Raw genomic sequence first — 19768 nt, 5'->3', positions numbered from 1 at the left:
AGTTATACAAAGTGAAAAATGTTTCAAAGCAGATTTGTGCGGTACACATCAGTCGTCTCTGTTTAGAACCAGAAAACTGTGCTCCAACGCTGCTGCATTCTGGTTGCACACAAAGAGGAAAGCAAAGCACAGCAACATTGAATGGACTTTGTTAAGTTCAAAGTACAAATGAACTGGCTGGAAAAAGAAAAAAAAACCAAACAAACCAAAAACAAACAACAAAACATCCACTGTGAATGTGCAACTGTGAAGCAGTAGCATCACGGAGCTCTAATAGCTAATGTGTGTTACTCAGGGACAGAATTTGCTTGAATCCTCTTTCCCCTTCTTCACTGATAACAGCAAAAAACCATTATCTTAAATCACTTTATTCTTTATGACAGAGGCCTGGAAGTAACATCATCTTTTTCTGTGTGGTGTTTGTTTGTTTGTTTAATTTCTGGCTTTACTGTTTTAATGAGATTGCAGCTATTTAAGGCATTGTTTTATTGTTAGATCAGATACTGGAGGGCTTCACTTTAGTTAGAAATAATCTAAGACAGCAGTTTCTTGGCTTGCTCCATACTTCTTACATTTGAAAAAAAAAACCCACCCACCATCTGACTCAGCTCCCAGTGTCTATTATTATTATTATTATCATCATCATCATCATCATTGCACTTTAAAGTATTATTACTCTTGAGCGTGAGCTGAAAAACTCTGGTACACAATTTGCTGTACTAGTCCCAAAAAGTCACAAAACTTGCTTGTTATCTGAGGGAATTATGCATTTGCTTTGTGTGTGAGAGGCGGGAGGGAGGGAGTCATGATGGCATACTTCTCACTGGGAGTGGTTTGCATATTATTAATAAACAGCATATATGAGCCTTTTCCACCGAGGCCAGCACTCAGAGGAACTCCTGTGCACTGAGGAAAGGACCACATATCCCTTCACCAGAGTGAGTTCTGTTTCGGCTTTGCTTACTGCCACAGTCTGGCTCCTCTCTTTCCCCTTTCTTCTTCTAGTCCTCTTCTGCCCTCCCTAGGGCTACTCTTATACTAGCTGCATGGTGGTTATTCTTGTCAATTATGCTACATGTAGAGCAAGTACTGAGAGTATTTCATTTTTAGAGTTTTGTTAGGTTTATTCAACATAAGCCTCTGACTAGTGCTACTGGCATAGTGAGGGATAGCCGTGAGCTCTACACAGCCGCTGCAGCTCAAGTACCCCACCTATATACATTCTTTGCTGCTTACAGGCATCTTTAAAGTGCCTGCTGTACTTAAGACACCTGTACGACCACATGCACTGCTAAAATCAGACTTCAGAAATTATGGACTGCTTTTCTAGAGGCAAAAAGGCAGATCCCTAGCCTGTTGTTACAGCAAGCTTCCGTTCCTCACCAGTGCCTGATGTTATCAGTACTGAGCTACTTGGATAATCAGGATACTTGTCAGAGAGACACCTTCCAAAGACAAGACAATCTCATCAGCATAGGAGAAAAAACCTGGAGTGGGGAAGCTGCTGGCATTCTGCAGGGAGTTCTCAGTAGCTGAAAAAACATTTCAAAGCAATATTCTATTACATGTAAAGGCTGACTTATATGCATCCACTTACATAACCAAAACAAATCTAGGCTAATGTCAGAGAAATTAGATGACTGTTAAGTAGCACCAACCAATTCTTCCAGGCCATTTTTGTGTGCTTTTCTATCCATTTTCCAAATTCCTGTCTTCTGGTTCACCAGTGGATTAACATACCCTTGTCCTATTTCCCACCATTATTTTACAGAGGAAAACCTCCTGCATCTACTTCCACCTGCTGTATTTCTCTCCTTTTCAAAACTCACAGGGTTTTTTTGCTGCTTGTTTTTGTCTTTTACTTCAGAATTATATTCTGAACAGCTGTTCAGGTTTGGTTTTTTTCTTTAAATTCTAACTGCCATCATTTGCCTGTGTGCATAATCCTCCCGCACACATTTCCTCTGTTAAAAGCCATTCTTTTTTCACTGTTCATTTCAAACTATCCAAGCAAACAAACCATAGCTACAAAGTATTTTTCCTGGACTTCTATGCTACTTAGAACCGTTTGTAAACACCAGTACTTTCATACTCAAAAGTTGCAACTTTTGTAAAGGAAAAAAAAATTAGACCCAGAGGTCTTTTGTTGGTTTACTTTTGTTTATTCTTTTGTTTTCTTTAATTCGAAATAGAATCCACCTCTCCCTAAAAATGTGTAGTGTGATTTACTCCCTGCTGCAGATGCATGTATGCCCAGACACACAATCAAATCTATCTGGATATAAATAGTCTGAAGCTCTCCAAGTTTTAAACAGAAAATATACACAGAGTAATTCTTAGAGTTCTGGAACCGTGCGCACACAGGTGTGTTAGCCAGGCACCTTCAGTGCAGCACACTCCTGTGCCACCAGCCAGCAAGCTCTGCTGCTCTGAGCGTTGGCTTTTAAGGTGTCTGGGTGCTATTTGCCATACACAACCTTCCACTAAGGTTTCACAGTCTTTCCTTAGTTGGTGCTTGACAACAGGAAAGAACAAACGTGGGTCACCAGTCTCTGTAACTGTACGCCTCAGGTAAATGGGAATTTTGTGCCAGGGTACTCTGGAGCAGAGCAGGGAACCTGCAGCAATGGGAACTGCCCCAGAGCCAGGCTCTGCCTGGTGTTTCCGTGAGCCAAGGTGAAATCGGCTGCAAACTGCTGCTTGGACATGACTTTCTTGTTAAGTGTAGGGACACATAGATTAAGGTTTTACATACCGAGCAGTTTATGACCGTAAGGCACGGGTTATTGGACTTTTACTGCTTATGGCCAAATCTAGGTGATCCCCCAGGCTTCTGGGCAGGTGTTGCTCAGGGCTGTAGGTCCACAATTCTCAGAGCTGGTCCTCTCAAGAAGTCTGGCAATGTCCAAAGAGCACTTTAGCAAGGTCCTGGGTGTCCTCGGCTCACTCTGTCTGTGAAAACGATTTAAAAAAACCTGAAAATATATGAGATCTGTGCCCTAGCCCAGGGCGCTGGTGCCTCCTGGGCAGAGTGGTATGTGCCAGGCTCTGCTAGGGCAGAGCAGGAGGACACCAGGAATTCATGACCAGGAGACCTGGTGGGTGGTGCTGGGAAACTCTGCAAAGTGACCAAAACTGCCCAGTCTCACCCATCCTGGCTACAGGGAATATATATTGTCCTGAAAAACATACCTTTTTCTTTCATGCCTGTAATTTTATTTATTTTTGGCAAGTTGTACAGTGGATTTACAACATGCAACAGTTCAAGAACAAAGTAGTTTAGACTAGCAGGAGGAAGCAGTTGGTGTTTGTACTCCCCCTTGTACATATACACACACACGTACATGTGGCTAGGATAGGAGAAAATGCTCATTTTTTCACATCCAAGGAAAGATGCTAGGTGGCCAAGAGAGTTGTCTTACAAATTACTGGGCTGGACAAGCTTGAGAGTTCAGGAAATGGACACAAAATCATGCTGGCAAAGCCAGCAGCTGCTTTTGGAGACCTGACTAAACCACTTAACACACAGCAATGTGACTCGCAACTGCGCTCTTTGATTTGTAGGGATATTGTGAGGGGGTGATGATTTATCTGAGGACCACTGAGACAGATGCAAGACATTAATTTTACAGGGATGACTGGTGTTGGCAAGAATTAAGATTATTTAGGCTTTTTTTTTAACCACAAAACACTTCAAGGAATTCTTAAAACATCTGATGAGGAAATAAAAGACTTAAATAATCTCTCCTGAGACATTATCCTAACCACTCCTTAGTCTGGATCTTTCCTGAGATCTCTCCTCTTGCAATTTTATTTACCAGGATTTCACAGTCTCAGATGTGCAATTTATTCATTTGAAGTTCATTACAACCTGGGAGGCTGCACAAAACTATTTAAAAATTTATTTACATAAAACTGGGGCCAAGTAGCTGCAAATCACAAGGCTGAGGATCAGGCAGAAAGCAAAGTCATCACAGATGCTCAGGTCCTAAACCAAAGAGCCTGGCAGGCAAGGCAGGGGCAGAACTTGGCGAAGGCAGCCCAGTGAAACCCTGTCCATCACCACCTCTCTGCCTCCTTGTACCTGCTGACATGTAAGCCCTCCCTCATTCACTTCAGTTAAAATGAATGGGGTGAACTTTAAATATCTGAATTCTTATCATTTGGACTGCAGTTGCCTGAGGGGCAGTCACATGAAGAGCAGCTACAAAGTCAGCTTGGAGAAACCCAGTCAGCCCTGGTGGTCTCCTTCAACAGCAGTCTTGACAGTGAACACCCATTCACTGTCCAGTCACATTGGACTCTCACCTTTGGGAAAATCTCTCAGAATAAGTATTTTTCTAATCCTCCACTTTCACCGAGATGTGTTTTTTCCCCCCGTGTTCCTGAAGGATTTTTCTAGAACCCTGATTTCCCACATCAGCAAACCAAGCCTGGAGCTTCCTTGGACAGATAATTGCTTTAAGCTCCCCTGCAGCCTCTTTTTTAAACACACACATTGACAGATCAGGCTTTCAAGAGCCCTGGCTCACATAGCAGAGCTTCACCCATCAGGCCACTTAACATATCATTGGTACTCCTCAGTAATCCCACAGCAATGCCTTAAAAACTCTTCTCATGTTAGGAGGCTAATTTCCACCACAGGTTGCAAATAACGAGCACACAGACATGCAAAATCCCACTGAAAAAATATATGTGCTTTAAGCCAGACATGTATTTAATCTTGAAAATCATGCTAAGAAGTATCAGGCCACAACCATTACATTTGGGATTTGTTATTTTAAAACTCAACCCTACATCAGATTGCATAAATATTTACTTCAGATGATTTGTGTACTAAACAGAAAAGCGTGCAGTTTTTTTCTCTTTTGCCTCCAAGGTCCAGATTGCTATCTGGCATAGAAAAAGAAGGGATCAAATTAAAATGTTTATTTTCTATAATTGGGGCGAGCAAGCAGAGGGACCATCACTTTTCAGGAAGAGAGTTTATGTCAGCCTGAGAGCTGACAGGAATTAGATGGAATTACTTAAATCTTTTCATTTTATTCTCTGACAAAACACAGACTGCTGTGGAAATCTTCCATTGGAAGATTTGCAGTCTTCCATTAATCTGCCAACATTCTCGAATCCTCTCCCCCAAAAGGAGGGCAGAAATATTCTTATTTTCTTTGCTAAAAAGGAATTAATAAAAACATCTTTTGGCAGAAAAAAAAAAAAAAAAAACAAAAAGGAATAAATCATTACTATTTTTAGTTTTCAAAGGCTGAAAATGTCTTTTAAGCCTCTAATATTTTTGACTCCATGTTATAGGCAGAAGTTGTTTATGTTTGAGAAGAGGAAAAGGAGCATTTTTCCTTTTTGCTGTGCAATAAGAGAGGATCATCACGATTCTTCAGTTCTCTGTTCCCTAACAGGAATCCCAAAGTCATTAGCTTCCCCATTCAGAGAGTACATCACATAAGATACCTACTACAACCCTCAGTTTTTTCCAGGGAAAGGCAAAAGTGATTTCTTTTAGTGTTACTTACAGTTGGATAAACAGCTTAGATTAAGCTAGTGCCTTTGCCAGGCAGTCGCCAACCTTCCTCACAAGCCAGGAGTCAGAAGGGGGCCAACAGCCACCCTGCAGCTGGTTCTTGCTGGCACCGATGGATTTCTCACCAAACTCCTCTCTCTCCAAAAAGGGCTAACAGGTCACTATTTGTCTGTAATTTCATCTCTGAATTCAGACATAAAATATAAACAGAGCGAGTCCTTAGAGAGCATAATTTTTCATCCGAGGGAAAAAATTTAAGGCGTTCCTGCAGCAACGGATCGGATCAGCAACCCGAAGGAGAGCTGCACCGTGCCCTGCAGGCAGGGCAAAGCTGCTTTCCAGCTGGCTCCTGCCCTTTCGGCATTGCTCAAGCAGGAGAAGGTAACCAAGCACAGCTCTCCCCAAGCCTTTCTGACTATTATGTTGGTTAAATAAAAAAGGAAGAAATACTGGACATGGACATTTTCTATCTTTCCTACCTTGCTAAAAAGTGCATTTTATAATGTTACAGCGTTGGAAGATTCTCTTTACTTGCCTTCTACAATAACTATTTAAGACTTGTCTCTCTGATTCCTTCCTCTGAAAACTGAAAATTTAAAAAAAATGAAGGAAGCAAGACTCACTTGGACAGGGAAACACTTTTTAAAATTGAGGGAGGAGAAAGCTGCTTTAATACTCAGCCCCCCAATTACAGGGATGAGGAATTCACATGTCTGAGAAGGAAAACAAGCAAGGCAGGCAAAACTGACCTTAGGATTCCTAATGTTTCTCAAGTGAAATAAGGCAGAGAAGTCTCTTTCCTGGGTAAAAATCTTTCTTTGTACGCCATAAAGTAACACAACTCTCCCCAACCCCTAAGGACCAGAACCAAAAATCCATGCTTCATACTTGGATAGGTCACTCCTGAGATAATAGCCTAAGGAAAACCTCTCCTTTAACGCGTAAAGACTCTTTTGTCTGTATATACAGAGAAAAAATGCCCCATACACCCAGCCAGCTTCCTTCCTTTCCCTTTCTAAACTGAGTGTCCTAACTGGCATTAGCACTACTGGCCCCTGTGACTGGGAGTAAGGAAGAGAAGGAACAGTTTTCTCTCTGAAATCCCAGTGTTACCATTACTGGAAAATGTTCAGCTGATACTGGTTATAAGACCTTCAGGCTGTATACATGGCATGGTACATCTAGGACATCACAGAAATACATGAGTAAATATAAAAATTGGCTGAAATTTCAGTACCCCCTCCCACTGCCCACTCCAGTAAGATAGCCAAATCAGGCTGTCAGGTGTGCATCTATTTCAAACATACTCATCTAATTTCCAGGCCAGCTTTGCACAACACCTTGTAAAGAAATAACAACTGCTTTAAAAGCAGCACTAAGAACAAAAAGAAAGAAAAATGTCCACCGAGCTTTTCAGCTTCAGCTAGATTATTGCTTAGAGAGTGCACAAACTCTGTTTCACACTTCATAAAGCAAGATGCTTCTTGGCAGATAGATACCTGTAAGGCTATGTGAGTGGAAGCTGATTTGTTGTTATACTTTCATCTTATAAAATCATGAAAATGGAAGGTATAATATCAGCTCGAGCAACCCAGACGCTCCCGACTGAAATAGCAGCTTAATGTTATCATAAAATAAACAGAGATACCCATTGAGTGAACCATCACTCACTAGTCCTCAGAGGGATCTTTTCACCTTCCTCTTCAGACATGGCAGCACCTTCCCTCCTCACACCCTACAGCCAGCACTGGCTTTCCTCCAAGAGATCCCAGGGTCCAGCCTGCTCTCACAGTGGCCGATGGCAGGCCCTGAGTTCACAGAGGCAGCCTTCAGTTGTATTTGCACAGGGAAATGAAATGGAGCTCCCTCAAGAACCAAGTCTTCATCTGGTTGCGATTCAAGCAAGGACGATGACACTAGGCAGCAGAGACCTCCACCTTTCCCGTTTTGGCAGGCTCATGGCTGGGGCAGCGCTGTTTCAGGTTCTAACCATGGGGCTTTCCATAAGTGACGCCTAAATTAATGAAGAACCCTCATGTTAAATAAATGTATGTACATTGCAATGCATCATCTCTTTTCTGGGCAGACAGTTTGGGTCCCAGATTTTTAGAAATACCTAGAAGAACCTTAACCCAAGCCTACTGGTCTTGCTTGCTGGAGGGAACACTTGGGGTTTTTAAAATTCTCTAACAAAAATGAAGCCTTAAGGCAAGAAGACCCTTAATTTCTCACAATGCAAAATACAATTGAAGGGGACTTTGCACCATGAGGTCCTTTGTCACACTTTGGATGGATGTGAACAAATAGCTCAACCCAGCTGGTTTCTCCCCCTCTGCTCCCAGCTCAGGAAAAGTCTCTCTGCTCTGCTGCCTGTCCCCTCAGATATTAATAACCTTATCCAAGAAAATGAAATAAAGTACTGCCTTCTGTTGTTTTTTTTTTTTCTTCCCCCGCCCTGAATTCACATACTGAGTATCTGCATCCAGCTTTTGGTGTCTGTCACTGGCCTGAGGAATATTCCTTGTATTACTTTGAGGCCTGGATTTTCCCAAACAGAGATGAAACACTGTTACTCTACAAAGTCCAGCAGAGTTTTGCTGTTTACTTTCAGGAGGCAAATGCTCAGGCTGGATGTGCGAGGCTGCACACCAGCTGGCAGAGGCAGCCTGCTCCGGGTTGCATGGCGCGCACACACCCGAAACTCGTCTTAGCAGCCGAAATGAAGGCGGTGCTCTTGTGATTTACCCTTTAAAACAGAGCAGGGACACATTGTCATCCAGTAAAAACAAAAGTATCGCATACCTTGCGGACACTGGGACTGTTTGCTTCTGTATCCTCCTGGTACATTCGTATAGTTTCCAGTCTGCCAGTGCTTTTTCTCTTCTGTACTAGTGCTAGCTGAAATTCAGCATTTTAGTTCTCAGATTCCTTCCTGGGCTCTGTTTTTTCACCCTAATCTTGCTTGAAGTTTTCAAGTTGATGATTGCTCAGGCCTGCTTCAACTGGAATAAAAGCATCCCAAAGTCATCAGGTAATACAGTATCTCCATAAAGACATGAACAGTCTTAAATTATTTGAAACTTGTCCTAAGATGTCTGAGATGCTTGTAACTTCAAGCTGAATTTTGACCCGTGAGTAACGTGGAGTTACACATATTTGACCTGCTCTCAGATTTTCTGTTTGATTTTGTCACGGAGTGGCTCCAAAAACTGAATTTAATCACAAGATCCACTAATCTGTTAAAGGTATGTTAAAGCCCATTAAGCTGGCTTTAAGAAAGTCACAGAGGAAAGCTAGAAAATCAGCTAAGCGGCTCAACAACTTTCAAGTATTAAAGCTAATTTAATAGTAAATTCAGACTAGCTGAGTTCACAGCTTTGAAAGTTGTATGCAATAAAACTGGGTCTGAGTTTTCCGCAGGTGCTGTCAGTAGGACAGGACAGGTGTACAGGTGGGTCCTGGCCATGTATTCATTGCTTTAGAAATTGGAAAACCACTGTTTAGATGGCAGATTTATTAGTGGAGGGTAAATCAGCCCCCTTCTGCATTTATACACACTTGGCTTTGCAGCTAACTCACCTGAACAGATTTAATAGCACTACGCAGGTGGCTAAATGTTTGCAAGTCTGGGCACTAAGGTCCTGCCCCCACCAACATCTTCCAGTATTTTTAAGCCATGACTAAACCTGAACAAAAAACAAAAAAAAGAAATTATTTTAAACTGTTTTAAAGATTCCCCTGCCTCCCTACTCAAAAAATAAAAGCACAAACTCAAAGACCAGAATAGACCTTTTTTCCCCTAGAAACGACATTTTTCATTTAATAATTTTGGACACTTTTAAAATCGATTTAATTTGCTCCTCATGATCCATTCCTTTACAAAACACACTGGCAACATAAGGTAAAGGAAGGTAAGGAAAAAACGCAACAACTTCGTATGTTTGACAAAAAGCTCTTCTGAACACAGCCGTTTCTTTCATTTAGAAATGTATCTGTAATTGTTTAGGAAGCACTACTCCTGACATTTCACAATGAATACAAATAAAAAGTAAAACCTACAAACATTTACAAAAACATGCTTACAATAAAGCTATAGAGGCTTTTAAAATGTCAAGTATTTTTGGTAAACTCCTTTTAGGGTTGGGTTTTTTTGTTCACAGATGGAAAAAAAAATCATAAGCTTAAATGTGCATCAGCACTGTAAATATTTGATTACTCCTTACGGTGTATTCATTAGAAATCTGTTTAGCTTTTCTTTAGACATTTCAAACAATAGTTTCCACTGCTTCCTTGTCAGACCAAAATATTCCACAGTCTACTACAACAGCCAGAAAGACTTCCTGATCTTCAGCCAAAATTCCCTTTACTTTACATCATCTCACTACTCCTGATTATACATGTCTTTGTATATAAAGTCCTCCCACAGTAAGAATTAGACTCTTTCAAAATACTCGCCACCAGAAATGTTACACTTCGCTCACCTCCAGCCTGTGCTAAACATAGCTGCTACCGCCTTCCTCATGACCGTACCTCCACATCTTCTATTCTTGCATTTTTAAATGCCTTCCAGCTCTCAACAACTTTCCACTAACACGGGGCTAAGTGGGCTAGAGGTAGCTGAGATACTGGAGCCATGGGTGAGTGGTGTAGTAAGTCCAGGCCACTAGAACCTCTATTGCTGTTTATGAAAAAGCTCTGCAGATGCCCCTGAAGAAGGGAAGCAGACACTGTAGGTTTTGCATGTTAAAGGTCGCATCCTCTCCAAATGCAGAATGAATCAGTAGTATTTTCTTGCCTCTAAAAAAATTGGAAAGTAAGAATCAAGTGGGTTTTTTTCTCCTTTGACTCCCAAATGACTAACTGGAACCTCAGATAACTTGTTCTTTTAAAAATGCCATTCCTTACTCACTCACACAAAATCAGAAGCAGGGAAAAATGGGGCGGAGAAAAAAAAAAAAAAGCTACATTCTCATCCTCTCACCTTACATTAACTTTGTAGATGTATAATCCAAACTCATCTGGCATAAATAAACAATAAAGTATAATAATATGTGGTATTATTATATAAGCACAATAAGTAATAAATCTGGCCACAACATTTGAAAATAAAGTAGCAAAGTTTTGCAACTTGTCTAAAGCATGCTTGAAAATTTTGGAACTGTCAACATTTCCCCCTTCAGAGAAAGAAACAGTTACACCTGTAATCTGTGAGCTGCATTTCGCAAGCAGCAAACAAATGGATTTTCTGGTAACTAACGCATCTAGAAAACTAATCACATCCTAGCGCAACTCATTTTTGTGTGGAGCTTCCCCCTTTTATACAGCAAAGGAACACACTTGCTGGACTTGAAAAAAATCATTGTAGTGGTGTCTCTGTTTTAAAGCACTTGAAATGCCTCCATTGGTAACTCTTGGTACTCCTGCTTCTCTGCTGGGCCACCAGCTGTGAAAAATCTCCATTTACTAATAATATCTTCTGACCCTGCTGTGTGCTGTAGAGGAACAGACAACTTTCATGATAAATTAAGCAGCTTTCAGTGTGCTCATTTGCTGTGAGTATTGGTTTGGGTTTTTGTTTTGTTTTGTTTTTTGCTTCCAAGGATGGAAAGTAGATTATTTTGACTTTTCAGGAGAAAGTGGCAAAGGCAGTTTGTTCTTTTCAGCATGAGCTGAGTGCAAGCTTTCCCAGTTTCTGAACAGAGAGCCTCTCCCTCTAAAGTGAAAGCTGATGATACGTCTGTCCTCAAGCATATATTTTCAAAGGCAAGATTACTAAATAGGAGTTTGTTTCTATTGCAAAGTTACTTAGCAGCACTCAGTCATTAAATACAATTCCCTTTCTTTCCTAGTGCAGATGTCCTGTGTTGCATGCTTTTTATCACTAACACTCAGAAACTGATGGACATACAAGAATGGTAAATGACATGCAAGGTCTACTTTAAGGCCAAAATGAGAAAGGGTTTTGCTTTGGGTGAGTAGATGGGTGGTTGTTTTAGTTTCCTTCAACCAGTACATTTAAATCTCAGCTGAGCTCATAGATCCCTTTTTAGGTGCTATATGTGTGGAGTTTAAAAATCTTATTTTTGGTTTAAAGCAGCCTTAGCTGTTCACCTTTCCTGCACCATCCTTGTTGTACAAATTTATGAGTATTTCTTTCGTTGCCTGTTACACCAACAAACAGAACCTTCCTGTTACAGGATTCATATCTAGAACTGAAGGGGAAAAAAAATCACATGAAAATCTAACAAAATAATTTCAAGTTTTCTTTTGGCTTCTGTACAAGAAACTGAGAATTTGATGACTATTTTCTCAAAACAACAGTGTAGACTGGTTTCCATAGCAAATTTTCCTTCTAAAATAACTTGCGTCAATTGCCTACGCAATGAGGGTAAGGGTTAATGAGAAAAATTACAACAGTTTGCAGTTCTTATGATTTGGTCTTCAATGAAGGTCTCCATAAACAACAGAGGCTGAGCAGGGCAGTCTTGAAAAAAATTGCTGCTCAAGACAGCACCTATCTTCTGTTACTGTACATTACTTCAGATTTGCACTCTGAGAAACACTTTATAAAAATGGCCTGAGTTTGGAGTCACAAGAAAAATAAATTAAAGTTCTTAATATGTCTGAAAACATCAAGCCATCTTTCTGGAGATACACAAGGAGGAACTGCAGGTTTAACTGTCATTGTCGGCATCTGAATATTGAGGCTGACAAAAGCAGAACAAAAACATGTGACTAATGCAATGATTGCAAAGTACAACACATCATGGCTTAATGTAACTTGTCCTTTGCATTGCACATGCATGTATTTAAAAAACAAGCATATAGTATGCTTTTGTAAAAAGGAGTCGAGTTACTCATACCTAAAGCAACACGGTGTCTTCCCTCTCAGGGATCCAGCATGCCACAGTACAAGCTGACGTACTTCAATCTGCGAGGACGAGCAGAAATCAGCCGCTACCTGTTTGCCTATTCGGGCAAGAAGTATGAAGACCACAGGATAGAAGCAGCAGACTGGCCCAAAATCAAGCCAAGTAAGTAGCATGGGATCTTATGTCCAAATCTCTGCTAGAAATGCTGTCAAAATGCAAGACAATTGAAGAGGTACCTCTATGTTTCATGAGCAGAAATACATTTAATTCCTGGCTTTAATCAAGCCTATGGGAAAGATGTTGTCTAGACAGCCAAAATGTCATTCCTGATCCTCTCACAGAACCCCAGATCCAAGACTTCAGACAATCTAAAATGACTCACCTGATGTTATCCAGCTGGGCCTTTACTCCTTATCAATTCAGTTCAGCTTTTCTCTGCCTAAAGCTACCAAATGCATGCTAATCTTCTCAGCTTCTTTGGAGGATTTGGTCTCAGAGACCATACTGCAGTCTTTACCCTGGTTCTGGAAAGACAAAGTGGAAATATATGTCAAGAAGGGATCACAGAATCACAGAATGGTAGAGGTTGGGAGGGACCTCTGGAGATCATCTTGTCCAGCCCCCCCTGCTTGAGCAGGCACACCCAGAGCAGGGGGCACAGGAACGCGTCCAGGCGGATTTTGAATGTCTCCAGGGAAGGAGACTCCACAGCCTCCCTGGGCAGCCTGTGCCACTGCTCTGGCACCCTCACAGGAAAGAAATTTTTCCTCATATTCAGGTGGAACTTCCTGTGATCGAATTTGTGCCCATTGCCCCTTGTCCTGTCATTGGGCACCACTGAAAAGAGTCTGGCCCAATCCTCTTCACACCCAACCTTAAGGTATTTATGAGTACTGACAAGATCCCCCCTCAGCCTTCTCCTCTCCAGGCTGAACAAACCCAAGTCTCTCAGCCTTTCCTCATAAAGGGGATGCTCCAGTCACTTGATCATCTTCATAGCTCTCCACTGGACTTGCTCAAGCAGTTCCACATCCTTCTTAAACTGAGGGACCCAAAACTGGACACAGCACTCCACATGTGGCCTCACTAGGGCAGAGTAGAGGGGGAGGATAACCTCTCTCGACCTGCTGGCCACACTCCTTTTAATGCAGCCCAGGGTACTGTTGGCCTTCTTGGCCACAAGGGCACAGTGCTGGCTCAAGGTCAGCTTCTTGTCCACCAGCGCTCCCAGGTCCTTCTCAACAGAGCCGCTTTCCAGTAGTTCAGCCCCCAGCCTGTACTGGTGCCTGGGGTTGTTCCTCCCCAGGTGCAGGACCGTATGCTTTGCAACCAGAAAGTCTTCAGACAGTGAAAGTGATGAGAGTAAACAAAAGAAATCAGTTGATATAGCAAAGAGAAAACAGAAGGATCAAAAGAGGTGCTAGAAAACAATTGTTTGTAAGAACAAGCCCTACCAGCAAAGTACCAAGAGTAGTCTGCAGGCTACTATACCCCATCCATTTAATGATTTTAGTTAAAGTAACCTCTTTCTAGCTATTAAAGCTATTTGTTATTTTTGTTCATTAAATTAGCCTCAGTTCAAATGAAACAGATCTGGATTTTGGAGACTGGGGATATGACACCCAGAGATATCTGTCTTCATTTCATGGATTTGGCCCATGTTTTGCTACACAGGCTTTGACTTCCCACATCCAGAATGAAGAATAATGTCTTTAGTTTGGGCGAAAGGCACAATTGCTGCACAAGGTGATTTCTATTAATCAGGCAATGTTTCTTGATAGGCTTTCACACTATTTAAGAAGCCCAGCCAGTGGGCTCCCAAATTCTTGTAAGGTACAGTTAAATTTGCTCTTTCCCATAATGTTTGCAGTGACTTGAATGGCAAATAATCAAGCACCACTGCTCTCCAGCTGGCAGTTGAAGCCATCTGTGGTGCTCAAATCTAAAAAACACTGCCTAACAATCCACAGCGTGGAGTGTAAATGAAGCAGTGGAACACTTTCAGTTAGGGATGACTGACTTCGGAAACATTTTATTTGTAAGAGCTTTAAGCCTGTTGACCATGTGGTATAGCTTATTTTTCTCCCACTGCAAGTCTCCGGGAAGCAGGGTAGAAACTAAAGGTGAGATTGAGAACTCAGATGAACTAAGGAAAGCTCTGCACAGGCCTTTTTCATACTTAACTACGCACATATTCACACGTAAACACACACTCTTTTGTCCTGAAACAAAGTTCAGAGAATATTAGCAAAGAATAATTCTATGTAGAACTTTACATACTGATTTTTAAGTAAGGCAAATTAAAAAGACAAAGCATAAGTAGTGACTTAAAGGCTACAGAAGTGTTCATATCCTAGGACAAGATGTTCTAACAGCAGATCTATCAGACAAGGTAAAGGCATTGCATCTCTCTTTGAATATTGCACCTGAGCCAGTGCAAGAAACAATGCAGGAAAATCCTTCCTATGCTTTTCTTCAGTGCTCACATCATGAACCTCCCAGGGAAACTTTATATGTACAGTACTTGCTCACTATAGCGTATGCCCAGCTGCAACACCATTACCACCAAAACACTGGGAGCAGAGGCACCCTAGAAATCCTAAGCCATACAGTTTGTAGCTGTATCTGCTGCATTAACAAATATTGGTTAAGTCATTTAACATTTTGATGTCTTTGTTTCTCTTTCTGTGATGAGAAGTTGGTTAGCAGGTTTGCCAAGGGTTAATTAAGATTTTTTTCATTTAATCTGCATAATGGCCTTTAATAGCAGCCTCTACTATGAGTGAACCCTAGATGAAATTCCAAAGCAGATAAGAAGTTTAGTAAAATGTGGGAGCTGCTGCTCTCAGATTTGTGAAATCATCTGTGCAAAATTTATGCTGGCCTAAGAGTTCTTTGAATTTCAGGCTTCTGTAGACACCCAGCCAGTCAGTGGATGGGAACTGGAATGTATCATGCTAGTTGACCAGGAAAATGTGCACCTACAGAGAAATAGTTGGATGCATGTCTGAAAGTGCTATTACATTTCATCCAAGGTGCTACACTTTTGCTTCTAGAAGGCTCCCTGAATCCTAGCTCAAGCACCAATGTAATGGTGGCATTTGCCACCAGTGGTATCTGCATTACAGACAATATGCATGTTAAGAGGTTTGTCAGCTAAAACAAGAGTAAAGGTATCTTGTTTGTATGCATAACAATGTCATGCTGCTAAGGAAACTGCCTGGAGGTCAACTAACCGATGACTACCTCCTCCTCCCTCTCCTCCTTTGTGAAGTAATCCTTACTCACAGTATTTCCAGACAAAGTAATCTCCCACAGACAAATCATTCAGCAAAACTCTGAATAAAAGGTAGCAACAAGGCTCTGCAGTAAACAGCCTTATACTGTACAACAAGACCCATGGCCACTGCCCCAATCTGTCACCTCAACGCTGACTTTGCAGGCCATGCCTCAACACCAGAAATGGTTGTCTCCTAAAATGGTTACCTCCTAGCTGTGGACTAGGTCACATAGGGTTTGTGTGCCATAACACTGCAACAGTATTGCATACAGCCGAGATGCACCATTTACCATAAGGAAAACAAACCACTTGAATTCTCTGCTATCGGGAACTTTCAAAATGTGCCTCGGCTCCCTCCGTGAAGGCAGGGACTGAACAGCAAAAAGCACCAGTCCTCAGGAAAGCAGGTAGCAGAATCCTTACCAAAATGCAATTACTGTTATGTTCAATGGCAAATAAGAAACGAAGGGCTCCATCCAACTCATTGTGCATATAAAGGCATAGTTCACTCTGTTGAGAGATCTTCTACACTACTGTCATTCATATTCTGTATTCAGATCTTTTTTATGAAGCTCAGGATTTATCCCTCCCCACCCTCAATTTTGCCTGGACTGGGTCTATTTCAAAAAGAAAAGGAATAAAGTAACAGATTCCAGTCAGTCTCATCCTGGTGAAAACCAAAGAGTGTTAAAGAACGATAAGGGGAATTACATCTGCATTTGACATAACAGCAGCTAATGTAACAGCAATTTGGTACACCACTTATTTTGAAACCCTCAAAAGTCATTAAAATTGGTCCAACTAATTGAACTAATTAAATAATTATATACTGTAGTGAAATTAAGAAATACCAGACAAATTGCTATGCATGCTTGCATACACCATGCCTGCATTTACCCACTTGCCTATGAAAGATCTGAAACCAGTTCTGACTGCAGAGTCTGCAAGGACAACATAATGTCCCTCTTTTTAAAAACTTCAGGTATGATAAGTAAGATAAAAAAAAATACTCAGGGAAGAAGTTTGAACGAGGAGAGCACTTCATGTGTTTTGAGCTACTAAGAGAACAAGACAAAGAATTCAAGATTGTCTAAGAGCACAAGGTCTCTGCACAGACGATAGGTTTGCTTCATCAATTTTCACAAAATTAAAGTAAGGTTTTGCAGCAAACACCAGCTTCCCAGCCAAATCATCATACCATATAAACCAGAAAATGCTGCCATTATTCTGAAGAAAAGACTTATTTCTTGATTCTCCTGTAAAATTGATGGGAAGATAGAAAATGTGTGTATTGCTGTACGCTTCTACAGGAGAACTTATCTTGGGCCGCATATCTCCGGGACACAGGGCTCTACCCACCCTGGGGACAGTGATGCACAGACACCAATATGATGGATACAAAATGTCCGTTTATTTAGCTGCGTCACACGCGTATATAGCTCTTGCGGTTCCTGTTCCTGCCACTCCTATGGGGAGGAGTCTATCTTTCCGTCACACCCCGTGATCTTCCGGTCGCCGATCCCTCTCTATTCCCCTACAATGTGTGCATTAAGATTAACGCGCAGAAAGGCCATTTAGAAAACAGACTTGCAGCTGCTGCAAGTTTAATTTTGAGCTGGACTGAAGAGTGCGATGGTTCTCGTTTGTTTTGTCATTTTTCCTGTGGCTGCCCCCAGCAAGCTGTTGTCTTAATGGTTCTTCAGACAAATAAGTAACTTCTCCCTCCTAGAAACACTGTCTTACTTGATTTTGTTTACACCTAAGTGGTGCGCTTTTTTTGTACAAAAAGGAGGCATATTAAAACATAAGGACCTGTGTCATTTGGCTTATACACACTGAAATTAAAACTTCTGTATCTCTACATTTCCTTTTTTCCCTTATGTCACTAATCAGATCATCTTTGGAAAATATTCCAGTTGCTGATTTCAGGAAAGGATTGTAGCTTATAACAGTTTATAATACAAACAAGCTTAAGCAAGCTAGTATGTAAAGTAATAGCATTGAATAGCTTCAGCACAGAATTTTTAAAAACAAAGATCAAGTTTCAGCTTTACATGACCCATCGCTCTATATAAGTCAGTAATTATTTAAATAAGTAAACAAACCCACATTTTATGCTCCCTTTTGAACAGACTTTGACTTGACCATACCACCATTTAAACCATAGTTAGTTCAAGACCTATACACTCTCACACAGACTCATTCAAGATCTGTATTGTCACATAATAGGCTCCTCACAGAAAGCATACTTGCACTGACATAAGTCGTGATATAGCAGAAAATCCACTCTAATGGTACACAAAGTTACCATCCCCTTGAGATATTATGTTAACACGCAGTAACAGCTTTTGTTCTGTGGCTCATTCAGGGAATTTGAAGCAATGGCAATTACACAGACTTTATCGTCATAGCAAAGGATGCTTTCATTGCACTGACGGCTGTAAACGTCCCATAAACTATTTAGGAGGGGTGGAATGATGTTTGAAAGGTCCTCAGGAAACTCGACAGACTGATTATTGCATTAAAAAATACTTCCAAGATACTAGATAAATCTTGAGAGGCATCTGACAGCAGACAAAACGTCCTCGAGGGAGCAGTTGTCCTGTTTCCTGAGTGATACGCTGCTATGTAGCTCTAGCTAAGATGCGTAAATAGCTATCTTTGGATAAAAAGTAGGGCTTAGCAATCACTTTCAAGGAGAATATGAGTTGTAATAGCTACAGCACTAAAGCTGGGCTGAGGTTAGATCAGAGCACCATCTTGGTAATCCCTTTCTAGAAGATATGGATTCTGGATGCCTCCAGCTCCAGGCCAATCACTTCCCAGGGGCCTTGCTCCTCTGCCAGCCTTATAAAAAAATTTATCTTTCATATACTTCTTATTGGAAGATGCAAAGTATCTCATGTATTTGTTTCTCATGATCCAATTTAAATATGAATGGAATGGAAAAGCAGTTAGGGTTAGTTTTCAAGGCAAAGGAGAACTGATTTTGATAGAGATATTGTAGTAAGAAGCATGGCTGTGACATTTATTTCCCCCCCCCCATCTTTGGCCAATCCAGCTGCCTTATTATGGCAACAATCTAAGCTGCTTGATTGCAAACCTATTAATTATTCAGGTTTTGAGAAACAATCAAATACTTTAACACAGGCTGCTTAGCATCAAGGCCATGGATGATTGATTTCAATACAGGTAGGAGAAAGCACAGGGAAGAGCAGGTCATCTTGGGAAACCTGAACTCACAGCTGGGAGCGAAGCTGAGGTGAGTCAGGATAAAAGTGGGGAGGGAAGAACAGAGATGAGGTGGAGGAGCATAATGAAGAAGCTGAGTGGAAAAGGAAGAAAGAGCTAAGGGAGGAAGAAAATTTAAAACTGTATCTGCCTAGAGGCTTCTCACTGGCTGGGGGAGAACAGCGGTGAGAAGCATAGCACAGCACTGACTGGTTTGTCCACACTAGCAGCCAAACAGCCTAGCTGCCAGGCTTGGACAAAACCATGCTCAGCTCTCTGTTGTCTTTCCCCTCCCTGTCCTCAACAGGGAAACAGGCCCTCATGAGCACCGTCCACGGGATTGTGCCTAGGAGGATGAGCAAGGAGCTCATGGTCAAAGGGAAGGCCTGAACACTATTGAGAACCTATAGGCATCCTACAGGGTGGGAACAGTTATCACAGCCCTTAGGGACTTCATGGGATGGAGGCAATTTGTACAGATGTCCTTGCTTTTAACACACATCAGGCCTCATCTCCCCTGGCTAGTATCCAGCGGAGGCGATATAAATATCACAGTTCTAGTCACAAGAGACAACCATAATTAAAGTACGTATAAAAAGGATTTAGTCCAACTCCTAAACGTTGCACAGATAGTTCAATGAGTCCTTCCTAAAATGAGAAGAGAGGCTGCAGGTCAGTCTGATGGCTTAAACTCACCCTCTGCCAAGGTTTTCTTCATGGGGAGTGTAAAGTCTGTGCAGATTTCATTCCAGCGTCCAATGCTAAAAACAATGAATAACCGAGATAATAGGAAAAGCAAGAATTTGCTGATGAAAGTCCAATTTAAAGAAGACTACAGGTTTAGATATC

General features: G+C 41.4%; 1 protein-coding gene across 1 annotated transcript in view; it reads left to right on the top strand.

Annotated features, from left to right (window-relative positions):
• Window positions 1-833: 833 nt before the first annotated feature.
• The window catches only part of HPGDS (hematopoietic prostaglandin D synthase), a 32464-nt gene continuing 13529 nt past the window's right edge, over window positions 834-19768 (top strand). The window contains exons 1-2 of the mRNA XM_064449964.1: window positions 834-938; window positions 12429-12570. Coding sequence (XP_064306034.1) covers window positions 861-938; window positions 12429-12570 — 220 coding nt within the window. The 5' untranslated portion in view covers window positions 834-860. The remainder of the gene's footprint in view (window positions 939-12428; window positions 12571-19768) is intronic.

The sequence above is a fragment of the Phalacrocorax carbo genome, chromosome 4 (genome assembly GCF_963921805.1).
Source record: "Phalacrocorax carbo chromosome 4, bPhaCar2.1, whole genome shotgun sequence".
Lineage (NCBI taxonomy): Eukaryota > Metazoa > Chordata > Aves > Suliformes > Phalacrocoracidae > Phalacrocorax > Phalacrocorax carbo.
The sequence above is the reverse complement of the archived record's forward strand: the minus strand, read 5'-3'. Positions and strand labels throughout refer to the sequence as shown.